At 45.4% G+C, this 16714-nt stretch overlaps 1 protein-coding gene across 1 annotated transcript in view; it reads right to left on the bottom strand.

The window, feature by feature from the left end:
- The window catches only part of LOC134409358 (androgen receptor-like), a 59504-nt gene that overhangs the window by 26528 nt on the left and 16262 nt on the right, over positions 1 to 16714 (bottom strand). The window contains exons 2-3 of the mRNA XM_063142070.1: positions 10690 to 10841; positions 6254 to 6370 (exon numbers count right to left, since the gene is read on the bottom strand). Coding sequence (XP_062998140.1) covers positions 6254 to 6370; positions 10690 to 10841 — 269 coding nt within the window. The remainder of the gene's footprint in view (positions 1 to 6253; positions 6371 to 10689; positions 10842 to 16714) is intronic.

Here is a 16714-nt window from a genome sequence, read left to right as displayed (position 1 = left end):
ACAAGCCAGAATGTTGTGACCAGGCAAATGCAGCAGCCAGAGCAGGCTCATTGGAAGAAAAGAAAAGAAAAGAGGTTGGTGAATGGTGTTGGAGGATGGATGGCCATGGAGGTGGAAAGGATTGGGCAGGAAAAGAGGGGGCTGGGATTCACAGTGGGGGATTGCCACCCTTGCACCCTGTATTAGAGACCATAGCTACTTTAACCCTTTGCTTCCTGCTGTGGTCCCAATCTGGATCACCCCTATTTACTCTAAAAACAACAACAAATCAGTTCAAGGAATTGCTTATTGTGTGGATGGTGCCATACCTAGGCTGACTCTTGGGGCCTTGCTAGACCTACCTTAAAAATGGGTGTGTGGAGGGGCCAGCCCGCGCTAGAAGTAGCACGGATAGGAGCGACAGCCCGCGCTAGAAGTAGCACGGATAGGAGCGACAGCCCGCGCTAGAAGTAGCACGGATAGGAGCGACAGCCCGCGCTAGAAGTAGCACGGATAGGAGCGACAGCCCGCGCTAGAAGTAGCACGGATAGGAGCGACAGCCCGCGCTAGAAGTAGCACGGATAGGAGCGACAGCCCGCGCTAGAAGTAGCACGGATAGGAGCGACAGCCCGCACTAGAAGTAGCACGGATAGGAGCGACAGCCTGTGCTAGAAGTAGCACGGATAGGAGCGACAGCCCACGCTCCTATCCACACGTCGACACAACGGGGTAAAGGAAAGCCCCGTTGCGTCAGCCATTTTCTTTGAAGTCTTAAAGAGGCCATGTGCGCAGGAGAGCACCAACGATAAAGGTAGGTGTTGTTGTTTTGTAAAAAGGGGTTCCCCGCTCCCCCTGCCCCCGATTTCCCCCTGCCCGCGATCCCCCCCGCCCAGCCACAATCGCTGATCCCCCCCACCCGGCTGCAATCTCCGATCCCCCCCCAAGCCGCGATCTCCGATCCCCCCAGGCTCTGTTTTCCCCCCATCTCCCCCTGGCTCAGTTTCCAACCCCCATCACCTCACCCTGCCCTGATGGCTGCAGCGCTCCTGTGGAGCACTGTGCGCCATCTGCCACTTTTACAAAAGATATTTGGATTTCTGAAAATGGGGTGGGGGATATTCAAATATTCCCCAAAAATCACTGGATGCTCGGATTTGCTTGAAGCTTGGCATAAATGTGGATACATGGATAAGCTCTCATGGTGCTGATTTTGAGGTTTCTAACATTAACAGTAAAAAAAGTTATAGGCATTTGAATTTCAATGCAAGTCTATGGGGGAAAACGGAGCTCTGATCCAGATCCGGACTTCCGCAGCAAAGCAAAGCAGATCATAGGCGAATCGATGCGGGGTGGAGCGGACCTAATACGGAAGTTGTGGATCAGGATCTGGAGAGGATTGGGGGGTCTGTGCACAGCCCTAATATTCAGCCCTGAGAACTAGAGTAAGGACTAATGGATTATTTCCAGCTTTTTTTCTACTTAGTCAGGGTGCCAGACAGAGATGTCCACTTTCCCTATTGATATTCGATTTATGCTTGGAATCTCTGGCATACACTATTAGGCAAAGCAGTAGTAGTCATAGTTTTGTACATGCTGACTTAGAATTTAAAATTATTCTGTATGCAGATGATCTTTTATTGTTTATTTCAAAGCTCCAGTCATTAGTACCGGCCTTGATGAAACTGATTAATACTTTTGGTGATTCAGTTAAGTCTATGGAGCAAGGTTAATACACTTAAGATGAATACTAAATACTAGACCTGAATTGTTTACGTTATACATGGAATCCCTTTACTTATACCTAGCAAATATTTTCAAAAACTTAATACTTTGTTTTGTAAATTCTTTTGGGGTTCCTCACCACAAAGAATATCCCTGAAAAGTAGGGCTGTGCACGGACCCCCGATCCACAACTTCCGGATCGGGTCTGCTCCGCCCTGTGTCATCTGCCTATGGTCCGCTCCGCTCTGCTGCGGAGCTCCGGATCTAAATCGGTGTTCCGTGTTTCCTCCCCATAGACTTGCATTGAAATTCAAACACCTATAACTTTTTTACTGTTAATGTTACAAAACTCAAAATCAGCACCATGAGAGCTTATCCATGTATACACATTCACGCCAAGCTCCAAGCAAATCCGAGCATGCCCTGATTTTTGGTGATTTTTTTTTCCGTTTTAAGCATTGTCCCCTAACCCCAATTCACACCCCTTTCGAGAACTCTGTCAGTTTTCATGTTACAAACCTCAAAATTGGCACCATGAGAGCTTATCTATGTATCCACATTCATGCCCAGTTGGAAGGAAATCCAACCCTCATTTTTGGGGGACTTTTTGAAAATCCTACACCCCATTTTCAGAAATGCTAATAGCTCCGACATATTTCCATACCTGCCTATAAGGATCCATTGCAAAGCGCTTGCCCATAGCAATCAATAGGAAAGATGATTTGGGGGAATAAAGATTTTTTCTAAATAAGGATCATCATCTCAGGTGAAACACTTCAAAAATGCACACACACACCAAGAAATCTTAAACAGGGTGAGCGCACAATGCAGCTGCCTTTTATCACATGAAAGGACACCCTGAGTCAAAGCAAGACATGCACAAACTGTCCCTTTGGGGCAAGCACAGAGGAGGACAGGCAGCATGCCCCTGTAGCAGTGGGAGCAAGCATGCCAGAGGCTTGCGGGGTTGAACCACAAAGCCCATCATCTGGTACATCTCCCAGGCACCAGGAGGGCAGAGAGGCAGGCAGAGATGTACGACTATGCCATAGATTTGTAAACCGCCCAGAGAGCTTCGTGCAATAAATAAATAAATAAATAAATGTATGGGGAAGTAATTCCCAGCAGACACCCCACAACAACAGCACCCAGGCGGAGGCGGGAAGGCAGGCATGCAGCAGACATTTCTGGGGGCACAAGTAAGTGATCCAAGGATTGCTTCAAACTGTCCCTGTGAGGCAGGAACAGCACAGAGAGATGCCTTTTCTTTTGCATCCCACAACTAATAGGGGGCTAGGAGGATAAGAGTAAAGCTTTGTGATCCTTGCTTCAGAGTTGATTGACTGCACTGTGATCACAGCCATTAAACAACAACAAAACAACAACAACGTTAATAATAGCAGTACTACTACTACTACTACTACTACTACTAATAATAATAATAATCACAACAACAATAAGAAGTTGAACCACAATGAAAGCCTGCCTGACTTCACTGAAGAGGGAAAACCAGGAGAGCTTGGGCTATGGGGTGGTATATAAATTTAATAAATAAATAAATAAACAAATACAGGAGTGGTGGAATTAAAAGCAGCAGTGTTGCTGAATCACAACAAGAAGATTTTTTTAAAAAAAGGCTATATCTGTCTTTTACCAATAAGAGGAAAGTGGACGTGCCCAGGGGGAGGGGAAACTATTGTGCCAATTTGACTGGTCCTGTCTAGGTACCAATCTTTGAGAAGCTGCATCACACTTCAACTCGTGGTGCTCCTTGGCTTCTCCGCTGGCTACCCTTTGGGGGGTTCTGACGACCCTCCAAGGGCAGGAGTGTGCACTGGGCACGTCCACATGCCCTATGGACATTATCCCCTTGCACCACATCTATTCAGTTGTTCACCAAGGTTAGGGTGGGTAGCAGTGCTGTGTTTCCTATCTGTTATTTATTTACTTAGTAGTATATGATTTAAGGTTGTGTTTGTACATTTGGTGGGGCTACTGTTTCAAAAAACACTAGAAAAAGTCTGTTCAGACAAAGAAAGAAAAGTTATCCAGTAACCCAAATTACTAAGTATCCCATTTTGCTTATTCCCCCCCTCCAACATTGTGATTGGAAGATGCTTCATCAGGTGATCACAATTGGGAGATGAATCTGCCTATCATCGCTTCAAAAAACCCTTACCCCCTCCCGCTTTTAGCCATTTTAAACAAATTAATAGCAAGCAAACCGCATGATGAAAGAGTCTGAAAATCACCACAAATGACCCCCAACCACCACTCTCTATGCATAGTGAGTTTCAGTGATGTGGGTTTCAAAACAAAAAAGTTATACAGTAATTTTTTCCGCAATGCAATCCTATGGGGAAAAATATCCAAAATGGTGGGCGGAGCGCTTCGCAAAAAGTGGTTCGATTTGCTTGTGGTTGCTTCTCTTTGCTATGTTTCGCTAGCCCCCGACTCGCTTCTCCACCAATAATAGAGGTGAAGCCCCCCACTTCGCTATCGCTTCCAAGAACCAAAGAGAAGCGGAGCACAGCCCTACTGAAATGGATGCAACTTCCAATCAAAGTTGTTGTGTTTGGTTTTCCTAACCTTGCTACATACCATTGGGCTTATTTGCTGACCTGCACCAAATTTTGGTCTTTCCCACTTAGATTTGAGTTTCCACCCTGGTCAGTTTTGGAATCATCCTGTCTGGAGCCTCTTTCTAAATGTATGGCATTAGCTTCAAAGGGGTGTGGCCTGATTGCTTTCAGCGTCTGAGTGGGTGGGGAATGTTTGGCCACAGCATGAAGAACTTGCTCAGGAGGGCTTTAAACGGAATCTTACAGGGCGGGAGACATAAACTTCGAGGCAACGATAGATGAAGGCCCATGCACCATAACACAGAGAATAGCTCTAATAGTGCCCCAAAATAGTGACCACAACAATGTAGAGCCCCAACAGCATTGTGCAGAAAGTCGACTCTGCACACCGCTGATTATTTGCATTGGTTATTTCTGGGAAATGACCAACTGTTGTGTGAAAAAGGCTCAACAGATGACACAATAGCCACCTGTGGACTATTTAATCTACCATTGACCATTGTGTCGGCTGAACCCAGTCATGAAAGGACGAGCCCTGAAAGTTCTTTTCTCTTATTTTCTCCCACACAACACCTTCCTGCTGTTGGTTTATCAAACACAGACACTTGCTTTGATCACAGGCTTCTATTCATCCATCATACGGGTTAATCTATTTGAAGTAGTTTAGTTCTTTGAGAAGATTTGTTAACCATTAAAGGCAGCCAAAAAATAATTTTACGTGACTGAATTAATAAATAAATAGATCCTGCCTCACTAAATGGGATGAGATTTTGTGAACTTCGCTAGAAGTCCCTTTGGTCCTTTGGGATAAGGATGTGAGATTGTCCAATACTATCAAAGTAGGTCACAACTTTAATACACTCTTTAAAATTTATTTATTTATTTATTTATCATACTTACACCCCGCTCCTCAGCCAAAAAAGGCTCTCGGAGCGGCTTACACTTAGCAAAAAAGACAGTCCCTGCCCTCAGGCTTACAATCTAATAAAGACATGACACACAAGGAAAAGGAGTCAAGGAGGGAGGGAGGGAGGAGAGAGAAAGAAAGAGAGAGAGAGAGAGAGAGAGAGAGAGTCCAGTAGGAGCAGGCCCCGATGTTACTTCTGCCTGCTCCTGTCCCCTCGGTCTTTCTTCTTCCCCACAGGGCCAAGATGGCAGTTTGCCTTGTGGGGGGGGGGGAAGAGTCCAGCAGGAGCAGCCCCCGATGTTACTTCTGCCTGCTCCTGTCCCCTCGGTCTTTCTTCTTCCCCACAGGGCCAAGATGGCAGTTTGCCCTGTGGGGGGGGGGGGAAGAGTCCAGCAGGAGCAGGCCCCGATGTTACTTCTGCCTGCTCCTGTCCCCTCGGTCCTTCTTCTTCCCCACAGGGCCAAGATGGCAGTTTGCCCTGTGGGGGGGGGGAAGAGTCCAGCAGGAGCAGGCCCCGATGTTACTTCTGCCTGCTCCTGTCCCCTCGGTCTTTCTTCTTCCCCACAGGGCCAAGATGGCAGTTTGCCCTGGGGGGGGGGGGGGGAAGAGTCCAGCAGGAGCAGGCCCCGATGTTACTTCTGCCTGCTCCTGTCCCCTCGGTCTTTCTTCTTCCCCACAGGGCCAAGATGGCAGTTTGCCCTGTGGGGGGGGGGGGAAGAGTCCAGCAGGAGCAGGCCCCGATGTTACTTCTGCCTGCTCCTGTCCCCTCGGTCTTTCTTCTTCCCCACAGGGCCAAGATGGCAGTTTGCCCTGTGGGGGGGGGGGGGGAAGAGTCCAGCAGGAGCAGGCCCCGATGTTACTTCTGCCTGCTCCTGTCCCCTCGGTCTTTCTTCTTCCCCACAGGGCCAAGATGGCAGTTTGCTACTCTGATAAAAAAAACATGGTCACCACAACTGGGACCCTAACATATCTCTATCTCTAGTTTCATTAAATATATGATACATCAATAGCAAAGCAAATATGCTGTAAAGCATCAACGATTCCTAATCCGAGCCAACCTTACCTCCGAGAGTCATGCCTGCTTCATAGCATTTTCTCAGGCGACAGGAAGCACAGTTTTTCCTTCGAAGCTTATCAATGGTGCAGTCATTCTGGCCGGCACAGAGGTAATTCTGTTTACCTAAAGTGATTAGAGACAAAATACGAATGGAAAACTGCAATTGCTTTATTGTCGGAAAGCATCATTAGACCAGAGATACAATTTGCACACACACACACACATACTTCTGCTAGTCATTAGCAGGGGCAAAGAAGTATACCCATACCACACTGGCCATCCCTCCACATTCTGCAAGTTCACCAGGCACTGCCTGCACATGCCAAGAACATAATCTCACTTTGGGGTCACAACAGTGTTAAAAAAAAATGAAAGCTAAGGTTTTTGGGTGTTGAATTTTGTACCCAATAAATGTATGTGTGTGTGTGTGTGAAAGAGAGACTGAACAGTGGAATCTACAGCCCAGCAAAAGCATTGGCTTTTCCCACACTCAGCTCAATAGACAACCTAAAATCCATGATACAAGAAATCAACACGTATCATACAATCCATGATACACTTTATTTTTGTGAGGAATCCTTCAGTGTAAAGAGAGTTGCCTCCTCTCCTGGGAATAGCAAGTACACATTTGCTTATTATTACCTATAATGTATAGTATTTACAATGGTGAAGCAGCTAACAGCAATTGGCTGAGATGATGAGGTGTCACGGAACATTCACAAATATTCGGGTAGCTTAGGAAACAACTCCTTTAAAATCAGAATGTACGCGATACAGCATTGGTAAGGGAAAGTAAAATGTGTGTGTGATTAAAAACCTCACACAGACCCTAGTGAATGGAGTTGTGTAGGGACAGGCTGAGTGGGCAGAGGTCTTAGGAGATATGGAATTTGAAAGCAGGAAGACAGCTGGTAGAGTGCATGAAAGAGAGGGATAAAATATTCAGCATGCTGAAGAACTGGAAATGGAGGGTAACACAGCTAGAAAAGACAATTAAGCAAGTAAAGCTCCACCCAATATTCAGCTCCAGATGACCCCCAAACTCAAAACCAGAAACCATGCTGTGAATAGGAAGAACAGGTTGCTTACCTGTAACTGTGGTTCTTCGAGTGGTCATCTGTGCAGTCACACATATGAGTATATGTATGTATATATATATATATATATATATATATATATATATATTGTGTAATGCACAGAGACCACGATGAAGAAGAACAGGTTGCTTACCTGTAACTTTGGTTCTTCGAGTGGTCATCTGTGCAGTCACACAATATATATATATATATATATATATATATATATATATATATATACTCATATGTGTGATGCACAGAGACCACGATGAAGAACCACAAAATCTAGGTTGGAATCCAGTTGAGATGCATTCTGCAAGCATATATAATCAGTTCTACCCCTCTCTGAGACATTGGTAACTTGCCAAGGGAAGCCAGTCCTTGGAAGAAAAATGCAACTCCCAAGGGACATGGGGGCCTTTTCTTCTATACCCTGTCTTTAGTTGTGCCGGTTGTATTTTTCCCACTCCCTCTCAGCTTTCCTAATCCTACGGAGCCACTGTCCAGATGTGTGGGAAACAAAATCACAAGGTGGTATTCAGACACTCTGGGACTGTTTCAGGAAGCTGAATAAGGTATGGCCTATGAAGAGCCCTGTTGAGTAAAGCCAAAGGCCTATATCTAGTCCAGCATTCTTCTCACACAGGGGCCAACCAGCTGTTGACCAGGGACCAACAAAGCAGAACACGGTGCAATAGCACCCTCCCACCCATGTTCCCCAGTAACTGGTGCACACAGGCTTACTGCCTCAGACACTGGAGGTAGCACACAACCATCAGGGCTAGTAGCCGTTAATAGCCTTCTTCGTCAGGAATTGATACTGGCAATTTTATTCTCAATTCCTTTTCTTACAATGCATAACATGGAGTTTGCCTTCTTTACAGCTGCTGCACACTGGGTGGACATTTTCATTGAGCTGTCCACCACAACCCCAAGATCTCTTTCTTGTTCGGTCACTGCCAGCTCAGATTTGGTCACTGCCAGCTCAGATCCCACCAGCTCAGAACCTGAAGTTGCATTTCTTTGCCCCAATATGCATCACCTTACACTTGCTTACATTGAACTGCATCTGCCATTCGGATGCCCACTCTCCCAGCTTAGAGAGATCCCTTTGGAGCTCCTCACAATCCCTTTGAGTTTTAACAACTTTAAATAATTTGGTGTCATCGGCAAACTTGGCCACTACACTGCTCATTCCTAATTCCAGATCATTTATGGACAAGTTGAAAAGAGTTGGTCCCAATTCCAATCCCAGTGGGATCCCACTATTTATTTCTCTCTATCAGGAGAATTGACCACTTATTCCTCCTATCTGCTTTCTGTAAAGCTAACTGAGCTGTAATTTCCCGGATCCCCTCTGGATCCCTTTTTAAAAATTGGTGTTACATTGGCCATCTTCCAGTCCTCTAGTACAGAGGCTGAGCTTAGGGACATGTTGCATATTTTTGTTAGAAAGTCCACAATTTCATATTTGAGAACTCCAGGATGTATACCATCCAGGCCGGGTGATTTATTTGCTTTCAATTTGTCAATAAAGTTGAGGATTCCATCTTTTGTCACCACTACTTGCCTTAGTTCCTCAGACTCTCTTCCTGAAAACATAAGTTCAGGTACAGGCATCTGTCCTGTATCTTCTGCAGTGAACACCAATGCAAAGAATTCATCCAGCTTCTCTGCAATCTCCCTAACCTCCTTTATTACTCCCTTAACTCCGTTGTCATCCAACGGTCCAATTTCTGTAATTTCTTCCTGCAATTTCTAAATGAGAAATGAAAATCACACCATGCCAGGGATTCAAAGAAACAACTGATCCCAGGCCTGAGAAGAGCCGCCTGTGGAAAAAAGCCATCTTCGGGGCTTGGGAGGAGGATGGGAGGACGTTGCGTGCTGGTTTTCAGGTGGTGATCGGATCTTGCGATAAGTGCCATTAGCATGTTTGACGGGCGGGATGGGGAGAGAGAAGAGAAAGTTCCAGCCGTTCCCCTCACCCTAGCCCACTCTCCTAATTCTCCTTTAACCATTTCATTTCTCCCGTGGGACTCCCAAAGTGGGGCAGGAAGATTTGGAGGTAGAAATCTGTCAGAGAAGAAAGTTGCTCCGTTTCTCCAGCCTCCAGTACCATTTCACCCTAAGGACATTGCAGGGGGGGCAGGGGGAAGTCGAGGACAATTAATTTCAGGCAGATGATATTTTGAAGCATTCTGTTTGAGTTGGCGGGAAAGATCTGTTTGTGGTGGTAGACCTGTGATGACAGCCAGTGACATCGGAAGGCCATCTCTTGATATAACCCTGAAGCCCAGGATATATGCTGGGCCACAGATTCCTACTCTCTCAGAGAAAGAGAAAGAATTCAGGGCAGTTGACCACTTTCAAACATTACAGTGGCTTGGATATTGATGGTTTTTATGGTGGTGTTTTGTGATCAGTTAATTACAAGTGGCCATTGCTAAGGGTGAATGCAGCAAACCATTAACCAAGTGGTAATTTACCATCATGTGCAAGTAGGCACATGGTAAACTGACCATCATTATTATTCTGCCAAGTTATGACTTCTCTGCATCTCTGGATTTTGGATTAAGTGGTAACTGAGTGGTAACTGTAAGATTACCCTCAACACTTGACAGCACAGTACAGTGAACTGGTTACATGCACGCTATGGTCTTTTACCACGTGTGTGGAATGATATTCACCCTACATGGTTAAATGTTACATGTACAAAGATCTCAAGGGGCTTGAGACAGGCCTCTCCCACTTCTTCCAGGTATTTGTGAAAAATGAAGCAATACAGAAAGGCAGTTTACAGATCTCTTTCCATTGATCCAAATCATATTAAAGCAATAAACGGAGCACAGAACATGAGGAGGAGGCCAGAGCTGTAGGAGAGGAAGGTGACAGTGCCATCGGTTGTGCATTGATTTCATTGCTCACCTGAAGAAGTGACACAATCTCTTGGAGAATCTGTTTATTTATTTAAAATTATTTTAAGGCAGCCTTTCAGGGTAGAACCCTCTCATAAGATAAGAAGGGAAGTTGGAGAGAAGAGCATGCAGAAAAGAAGCTGTTAGATGAAGCTGTGTGTGAACACAGGAGCACCGCAATGGTTCAATCCCCACTGCTTCCTGGATATTTCTCAATCAGAAAGAATATGTCTTTTGCTTTGAAGATATGATGGAAACTCGCTTCCCTGAGCAGATAAAAGAGAGTTAACAATAACACTGCAATCTACGAAAGTTCTTTTGTATTGCCAAAGACAGGTTCTTATGACATGTTGTGAGGGATGGCCTTTTCAGTGAAATGGACTCGCAACGGCATCCAGAATCAACTTCTGATTTCTATTCACCCTCATTCTCAAAACAAGAGAATTACCTTCAGCAGCTCTTTTGAAAAAGACTTTGCAGCTCCCACAGGTCACAACCCCATAGTGGCATCCAGAAGCTTCATCCGCACAGATCAAGCATGTCTTCTGTGGCTCGATGTAATAGTCAATGGGCAGGATGTGGTCCCTGGCAGAATCCAACCTGTGGAGGCAAAAGAGAAAGAAGGACAAGCATCAGCAGATGCGGGTCATCCATAACAACCTCTGGGCAGAGAGTAGCATGCTGTCAGAGGCAAAGATTTACAGTAGCATAACGTTCACAGACTTAGCAGTGATCACAGTGGGTGGATGGAGCTGCTGGACCGGGCCTGCCCAGCCCGTGCACCCCACAAGATGAACGCAGCCCAGCAGCCATGTATGGTAGCCCTCAAAGGAGCCAGGACATGATCAAATCTCATGTCTGTGTTGTCCACTAATTAAATCCATTTACCTGTTTATTTTACAATAGTTTATATGCTGTTTTGGAATCATAACAGTTCTCACAGCAGTTCACAGTATTAAAATCAGACTTATAGGCAGACCAGGGCCGGATCTACACTACTGTTTTAAAGCACTTTATAACCACTTTGACAACTGTATATGGAGTGTGTCCTGGGCCCCAACAGTTGTCAAAACTGTTATAAAACACTTTAAAGCAACTCCGCAAGTAGGATTACACTGGATCAGTTTCAGTTGGGGAGTACCGAGGATGTGGACAAGCTGCTTGGACGAGTAAGGAAGACGCCCTCTCGATCCCTGTCCCTCATAGCTGGTCATCCAGGGAGGAGATGCAGTTAGACAACAACTAAAGCATATTATTAATGCATCACTCAGAGAGGGGAGTTCTCCATCATGCCTAAAAGAGGCAGTAGTATGGCTACTTTTTAAAAAGCCCTCCCTGGACCTTAATAATTACAGACCAGTATCAAATCTTCCATTTTGGGGCAAAGTGATCGAGAGGGCCTTCCAACTCCAAGCAATCTTGGATGATACAGATTTTCTAGACCCATTTCAAACTGGCTTCAGAGCAGGATACGGAATTGAGACCGTTATGGTTGCCTTAGCGGTTGATCTACGCCTTAGTATTGACAGGGGAGTGTATCCCTGCTGGTACTTTTGGACGTCTCAGCGGGTTTTGATACCATCAACCATGGTACCCTTCTGGATCGCCTGAGGGGACTGGGAATCGGGGGCACTGTGCTTCAGTGGTTCCGGTCCTACCTCTTGGACAAGTTCCAGATGGTGATGCTTGGGGATAGCTGCTCCTCAAAGAAAGAGCTGCTGTGTGGTGTACCACAAAGTGCCATCCTTTCCCAATGCTGTTTAATATTTACATGAAACCGCTGGGAGAGATCATCCGGAGACATGGGGCGGGGTGCTATCAGTATGCTGATGACACCCAAATATATTTCTCTATGCCTTCGACAACAGCGTCAGCTAAGGACAGTGTGTCTCCTCTAAATGAATGCTTGGAGGCGGTAATGGGCTGGATGAGGAAAAACAAACTGAAGCTGAATCCAGACAAGTCAGAGGTGCTTGCTGTCAAAGGCCGCAACCTGGGTTTGGAGGTGTGTCAACCGGTTCTGGATGGGGTTACACTCCCTATGAAAGACTGTGTTCGCAGCTTGGGGGTGCTCCTGGATCTGTCGCTCCAAATGACAGCCCAGATAGATGCAATGGCCAGGAGTGCCTACTATCACCTTCGGCTGATACGCCAGCTGTGCCCCTTCCTAGAGTCGGAAGACCTAAAGACGGTAGTGCATGTGCTGGTAACTTCGAGGCTCGACGTCTGCAATGTGCTCCACATAGGGCTACCTTTGTGCCTAGTCCGGAAACTTCAACTAGTCCAAAACATGGCAGCCAGGCTGCTCACTGGTACACCTAGGGGTGAGCACATTACACCAGTTTTAAAAACTCTTCACTGGCTGCCAATTAGTTTCTGGGCAACGAATAAAGTGTTGGTTATCACCTTTAAAGCCCTACATGGTTTGGGTCCAGGCTACCTGCGGGATCGCCTTCTCCCGTACAATCCGCCCCGCACACTCAGGTCCTCTGGGAAGAATTTACTCCAGCCAACAAAAACAAGGCTGACAACAATTACCCAGAGGACATTTTCCTCTGCTGCTCCCAAATTATGGAATGGCCTGCCGGGAGGGATTCCTCAACTTAACAGTCTTCCGGATTTTAAGAAAGCTCCGGCAGGCCTACCCAGTTGAATTTTAAGATGCCTTTTAATACTGTGATGCTTTTAATACTGTATTAGTTTTAAATGTTTAAATTATATGTATTTTATGGCATTTGCATTTATGTTGTACCCCGCCTCGATCCGGAGTGAGCATAATTCCCTTTTCTCAGCAGAACAGTGTTGGGTGAACTGCCTGCAGCTGCCACCATCTTTATTACCTCAGAGATATTCTGTGGTCATGAAGATGGCGCTGCAGCCGCTTACCCAACGTTGACAGATTTTAGCACTACTCAGGAGAATGCCCTATTTACTCACAGGTAAATTTACCTTCTTCTAAGCATATACATTTAAAATATATTTATGGTTAAACAGTATGCCACTACTGTGATGATAACGAAAATTAATAAGCATTATAGTTCAAAATGTGACTGGGTTCATTTGCAGGAAATGGGGGGGGGAGTCCTTGGCAAGGGTTTCATTCCCCCTACACTTTCCCGCTTTTTATTGTTTTTGAAGTGCAAGTGGGGGGGGGATCAAAACATACAATTTCCCCATTTGCTCTCATGGGGGAAATTACAGGGAAGTGCCGGCAAGGTTCCTAGCCCCGTATTTGCACGAAAACAGGTCAAGGACTATTTTTTAAAAAAGAAAAAACAAAAGTCTCGACCTGATCACAATCGTGATCAGAGGCGGGAAGGAGAGTCAGGTCAGTGGCTTGGGCATACTGGGAAATGGCTATTTAAATGACTATTTAAACCATCATGGGTTATTCTGTTGTCCAAACCCAGTCGATCAACCTGGTGCCTGTCAGATGTGTTGGGCTGCAACTCTCAACATGAATATGTAATTTGGCAACATGATAGTACATATGTAGGGTTTTAGGCATGCCAAGTTTGAAGCACATCAGTTCATCCCTGGTTTTTAGGATTTTTAAAAAGATTTTCCCCTCAATATTACTCTCCCCATATTGCTCCCAGCCTGGTAGTGTGTATTGCAGTCAATACGCAATTGGTTCTTATCTTAATGGGAAACACATGAGTTAACTTCAAAAGACTAAAGTAGGAGAGATTAGCACTTCAAAACACACAAGGAACAGTGTGTGCTGATCACTGATTGGATAAGACATCTTCTGACATTGCTCTTTGCGAGTGGCTGCTGTTTCCTTGAAAAATCACAATTTTAAAAAAAATTTAAAAAATTATTACGACCAAACTGCTGGATGAATCTTTCTGAAAATATACACATATCACAATCATGTCACTTCCTACGTTCATCACTGCGTTGCATTTAGGTGAAAACCAGGAGAAAATGGCACACAGATTAAGCATTTGAATTGTGAACAGTCAAATATGAACTACACACACACACACATAGGTGCACACTGTTTGTTAGTTTGTGTGTCAGCTATACATTTACCTGTTGAAACATTGTGGAGCCTCCTGTCATCTTCAAGTGTAATATTCTCCCTGCTTCCCAACAAGGATTATAAAGATACAAAGAGGCAAAATAGCAATGTCAGACTCATCCAGCCTGTTTCATTGCTCGCAGATCTTCTGTAAACCAAGGGGAGTTACGGGCTCCAGAACACCGGTCTGGGCACTCGGGACCAATTGTATCAATGGACTTTCCCACCTCACTATTCCATAGTGAGACCAAGGCCTTGACCTAATCGCCAGCCCTGTCAGCCGGGAAATGCCCCAGAGATCTGACGGAGCTTCTCTTATTGGCTCTCCAAGCCACGGCCTCTTCCCCTTCCTCCCCAGTCCTGTCACTAATAAGTACTCCAACAGCCACTGGGACTCCAGTCCAGCCCACTATCATCATCCATCAACAGCAGGAGCACATCTCCTTACAGGCAGAAACAGAGGAAGGTTGGAGCTGCGTTTCCTGTGGCAACTGGATGAAACAAGTACGTGGGGAAGGAGGGACCCCAGAACAGCGAGCCAGAAGGCAGGCTGGCCTGATCAACACATGTGTGTATTTGTGATCTAAATCATGCTACGGTATGCAGGCTCAGAGGGAATACGACCTTCAGCCTGCTGTTTGGCATGGTTGCTGGTGCTTCCACAGTTGCTGCCAGGTTGGTCCAGGCAAGTCTGAAGATTTTTGCCCCTATCATTCAACTTCCTGTTGGGTTTATACACCATGCAAGAAACAGACCATCCCCACCATAAGGAGCTAAGCATTACTTGTGTGGTTTGCAAGCATATTAGTCACACGCCTAGAAGCATTTGCTACATTACCAATCCAAGTATCTGAAAGGACCCCCACCCCACCCCCACTCTGCCTTGGCTCTCTGACCCATTTACAGGTATAAGGCCAGGTATCTGTGTGACTTGTAAATACACCACAAAGCTGAAGCACACAGAAGGGAGACTGTATGGAGACCCAGATCAGCATGGGAGGAACGAATGGCAGAAGTTGTGGCGACCATAACAGAAAAGGTATGTTTAAAGACGGTCTTAGAATTTGCTCAGTCACATGTGACAATGAGCTCATATCGCTGAACTGTTTTGCTACACATTTCACCACACATCTGTGCCTGACATGTAGGGGGAAATCTGTCCTTCTTAGAAGGTTGGTACAGATGACCAAGATATTCATTTCCTCTGTGAACAGAAATTCGAAGAGTGCTCCATGCGTTCACATGGCCAGTGGGGGAACACAACACACCAAGCTTAGCAAAACCACATTCCCTCATACTGTAATTCCCAGATGCTCTATCTGAGCCCTAAGCATGAGGGACTCTTATGCTGAGGGAGACAAAGAGCCCTTCAAAATATAGCAGGCACAGAAATGACCTTTCAAATGGTATCACCCTTGCCAGGCCTTGCCTTACTTGGTGGCACCTGAATTAGCAATCATTAACTCATCTATGGCATGTGAAAGACAAGCCTTTGCCTCCATCACCTGCCAATACACATATCCAGAGTGCTTTTTTTCTCAAGCACTGCCCCCACCCCCACACCCCAAGAGTTCACTGAATGCTTGGGAGCTGCCAAAATTGAGTATGGGAAACAGCACACTAGAACAGACACTTTTTAAAACTTTTGTAATGCGCCCAGAGAGCTTCGGCTATGGGGTGGTATATAAATTAAATAAATAAATAAATGCCTTTCGTGAATTCAGAACGAGTAGCAAGCTGTCATGTGTCCCCTTCAACACGTGTTGGCAAATTGACACGGGACACCCCATCAGTGAGATTTTTTTCATTCAAGCAAATCTCACGGTCAAAAGCTTAATGATTTCACACTTCAAACATACTTAAAAGCTGATAGATGGTCAGGAAGCTTTAGGCTCTAAGATAACATACAGTCAAAACGCTATTTACTACTATAAGAACTTGGTTTCTCAGTTGTCACCTCAATGGTTTTAAAAATGGGTTCTAAACCTGACCAAGGGAGGGGAAATATTCTTGATACGATCTTTCAGGCAATCACAACTTCAATATTCTTGAAATATTTAACAAACCATAGCATGGGAGCTAGTTTAAAGGCAGCCACATGCCTTACAACCCCAAAGCCAAAAAAAAAAAAAAAAGAGAGAGAGAGAGATGAAATTACTCACTTCCCCTGAAAGCCCTAAACTAATCCTAATTAGATCTACCTACCTTGCAAAATCTCTATACTTGATACAAGCCTGTGAGCAACCATGGGCCTTGGACTCACACACTCCTGTCTGCCCATTCCCCTTCCTCCATGCATGAGAAGATTAGATGCTCCTGATGTGACCTGTTTGTTGTGACTAGAGTTTGTGGACTTGCAGTTTGGAACCTAGTTTCAAAGACAAATTATTGAGATGTCTGGTCATCACCCTTATTTCAAGAGTTTGTACTCACTGCCCCCTCCTTC

This window comes from Elgaria multicarinata, chromosome 15 (assembly GCF_023053635.1).
Source record: "Elgaria multicarinata webbii isolate HBS135686 ecotype San Diego chromosome 15, rElgMul1.1.pri, whole genome shotgun sequence".
Taxonomy (NCBI): domain Eukaryota; kingdom Metazoa; phylum Chordata; class Lepidosauria; order Squamata; family Anguidae; genus Elgaria; species Elgaria multicarinata.
This window is presented reverse-complemented; position numbering and strand designations above follow the sequence as displayed.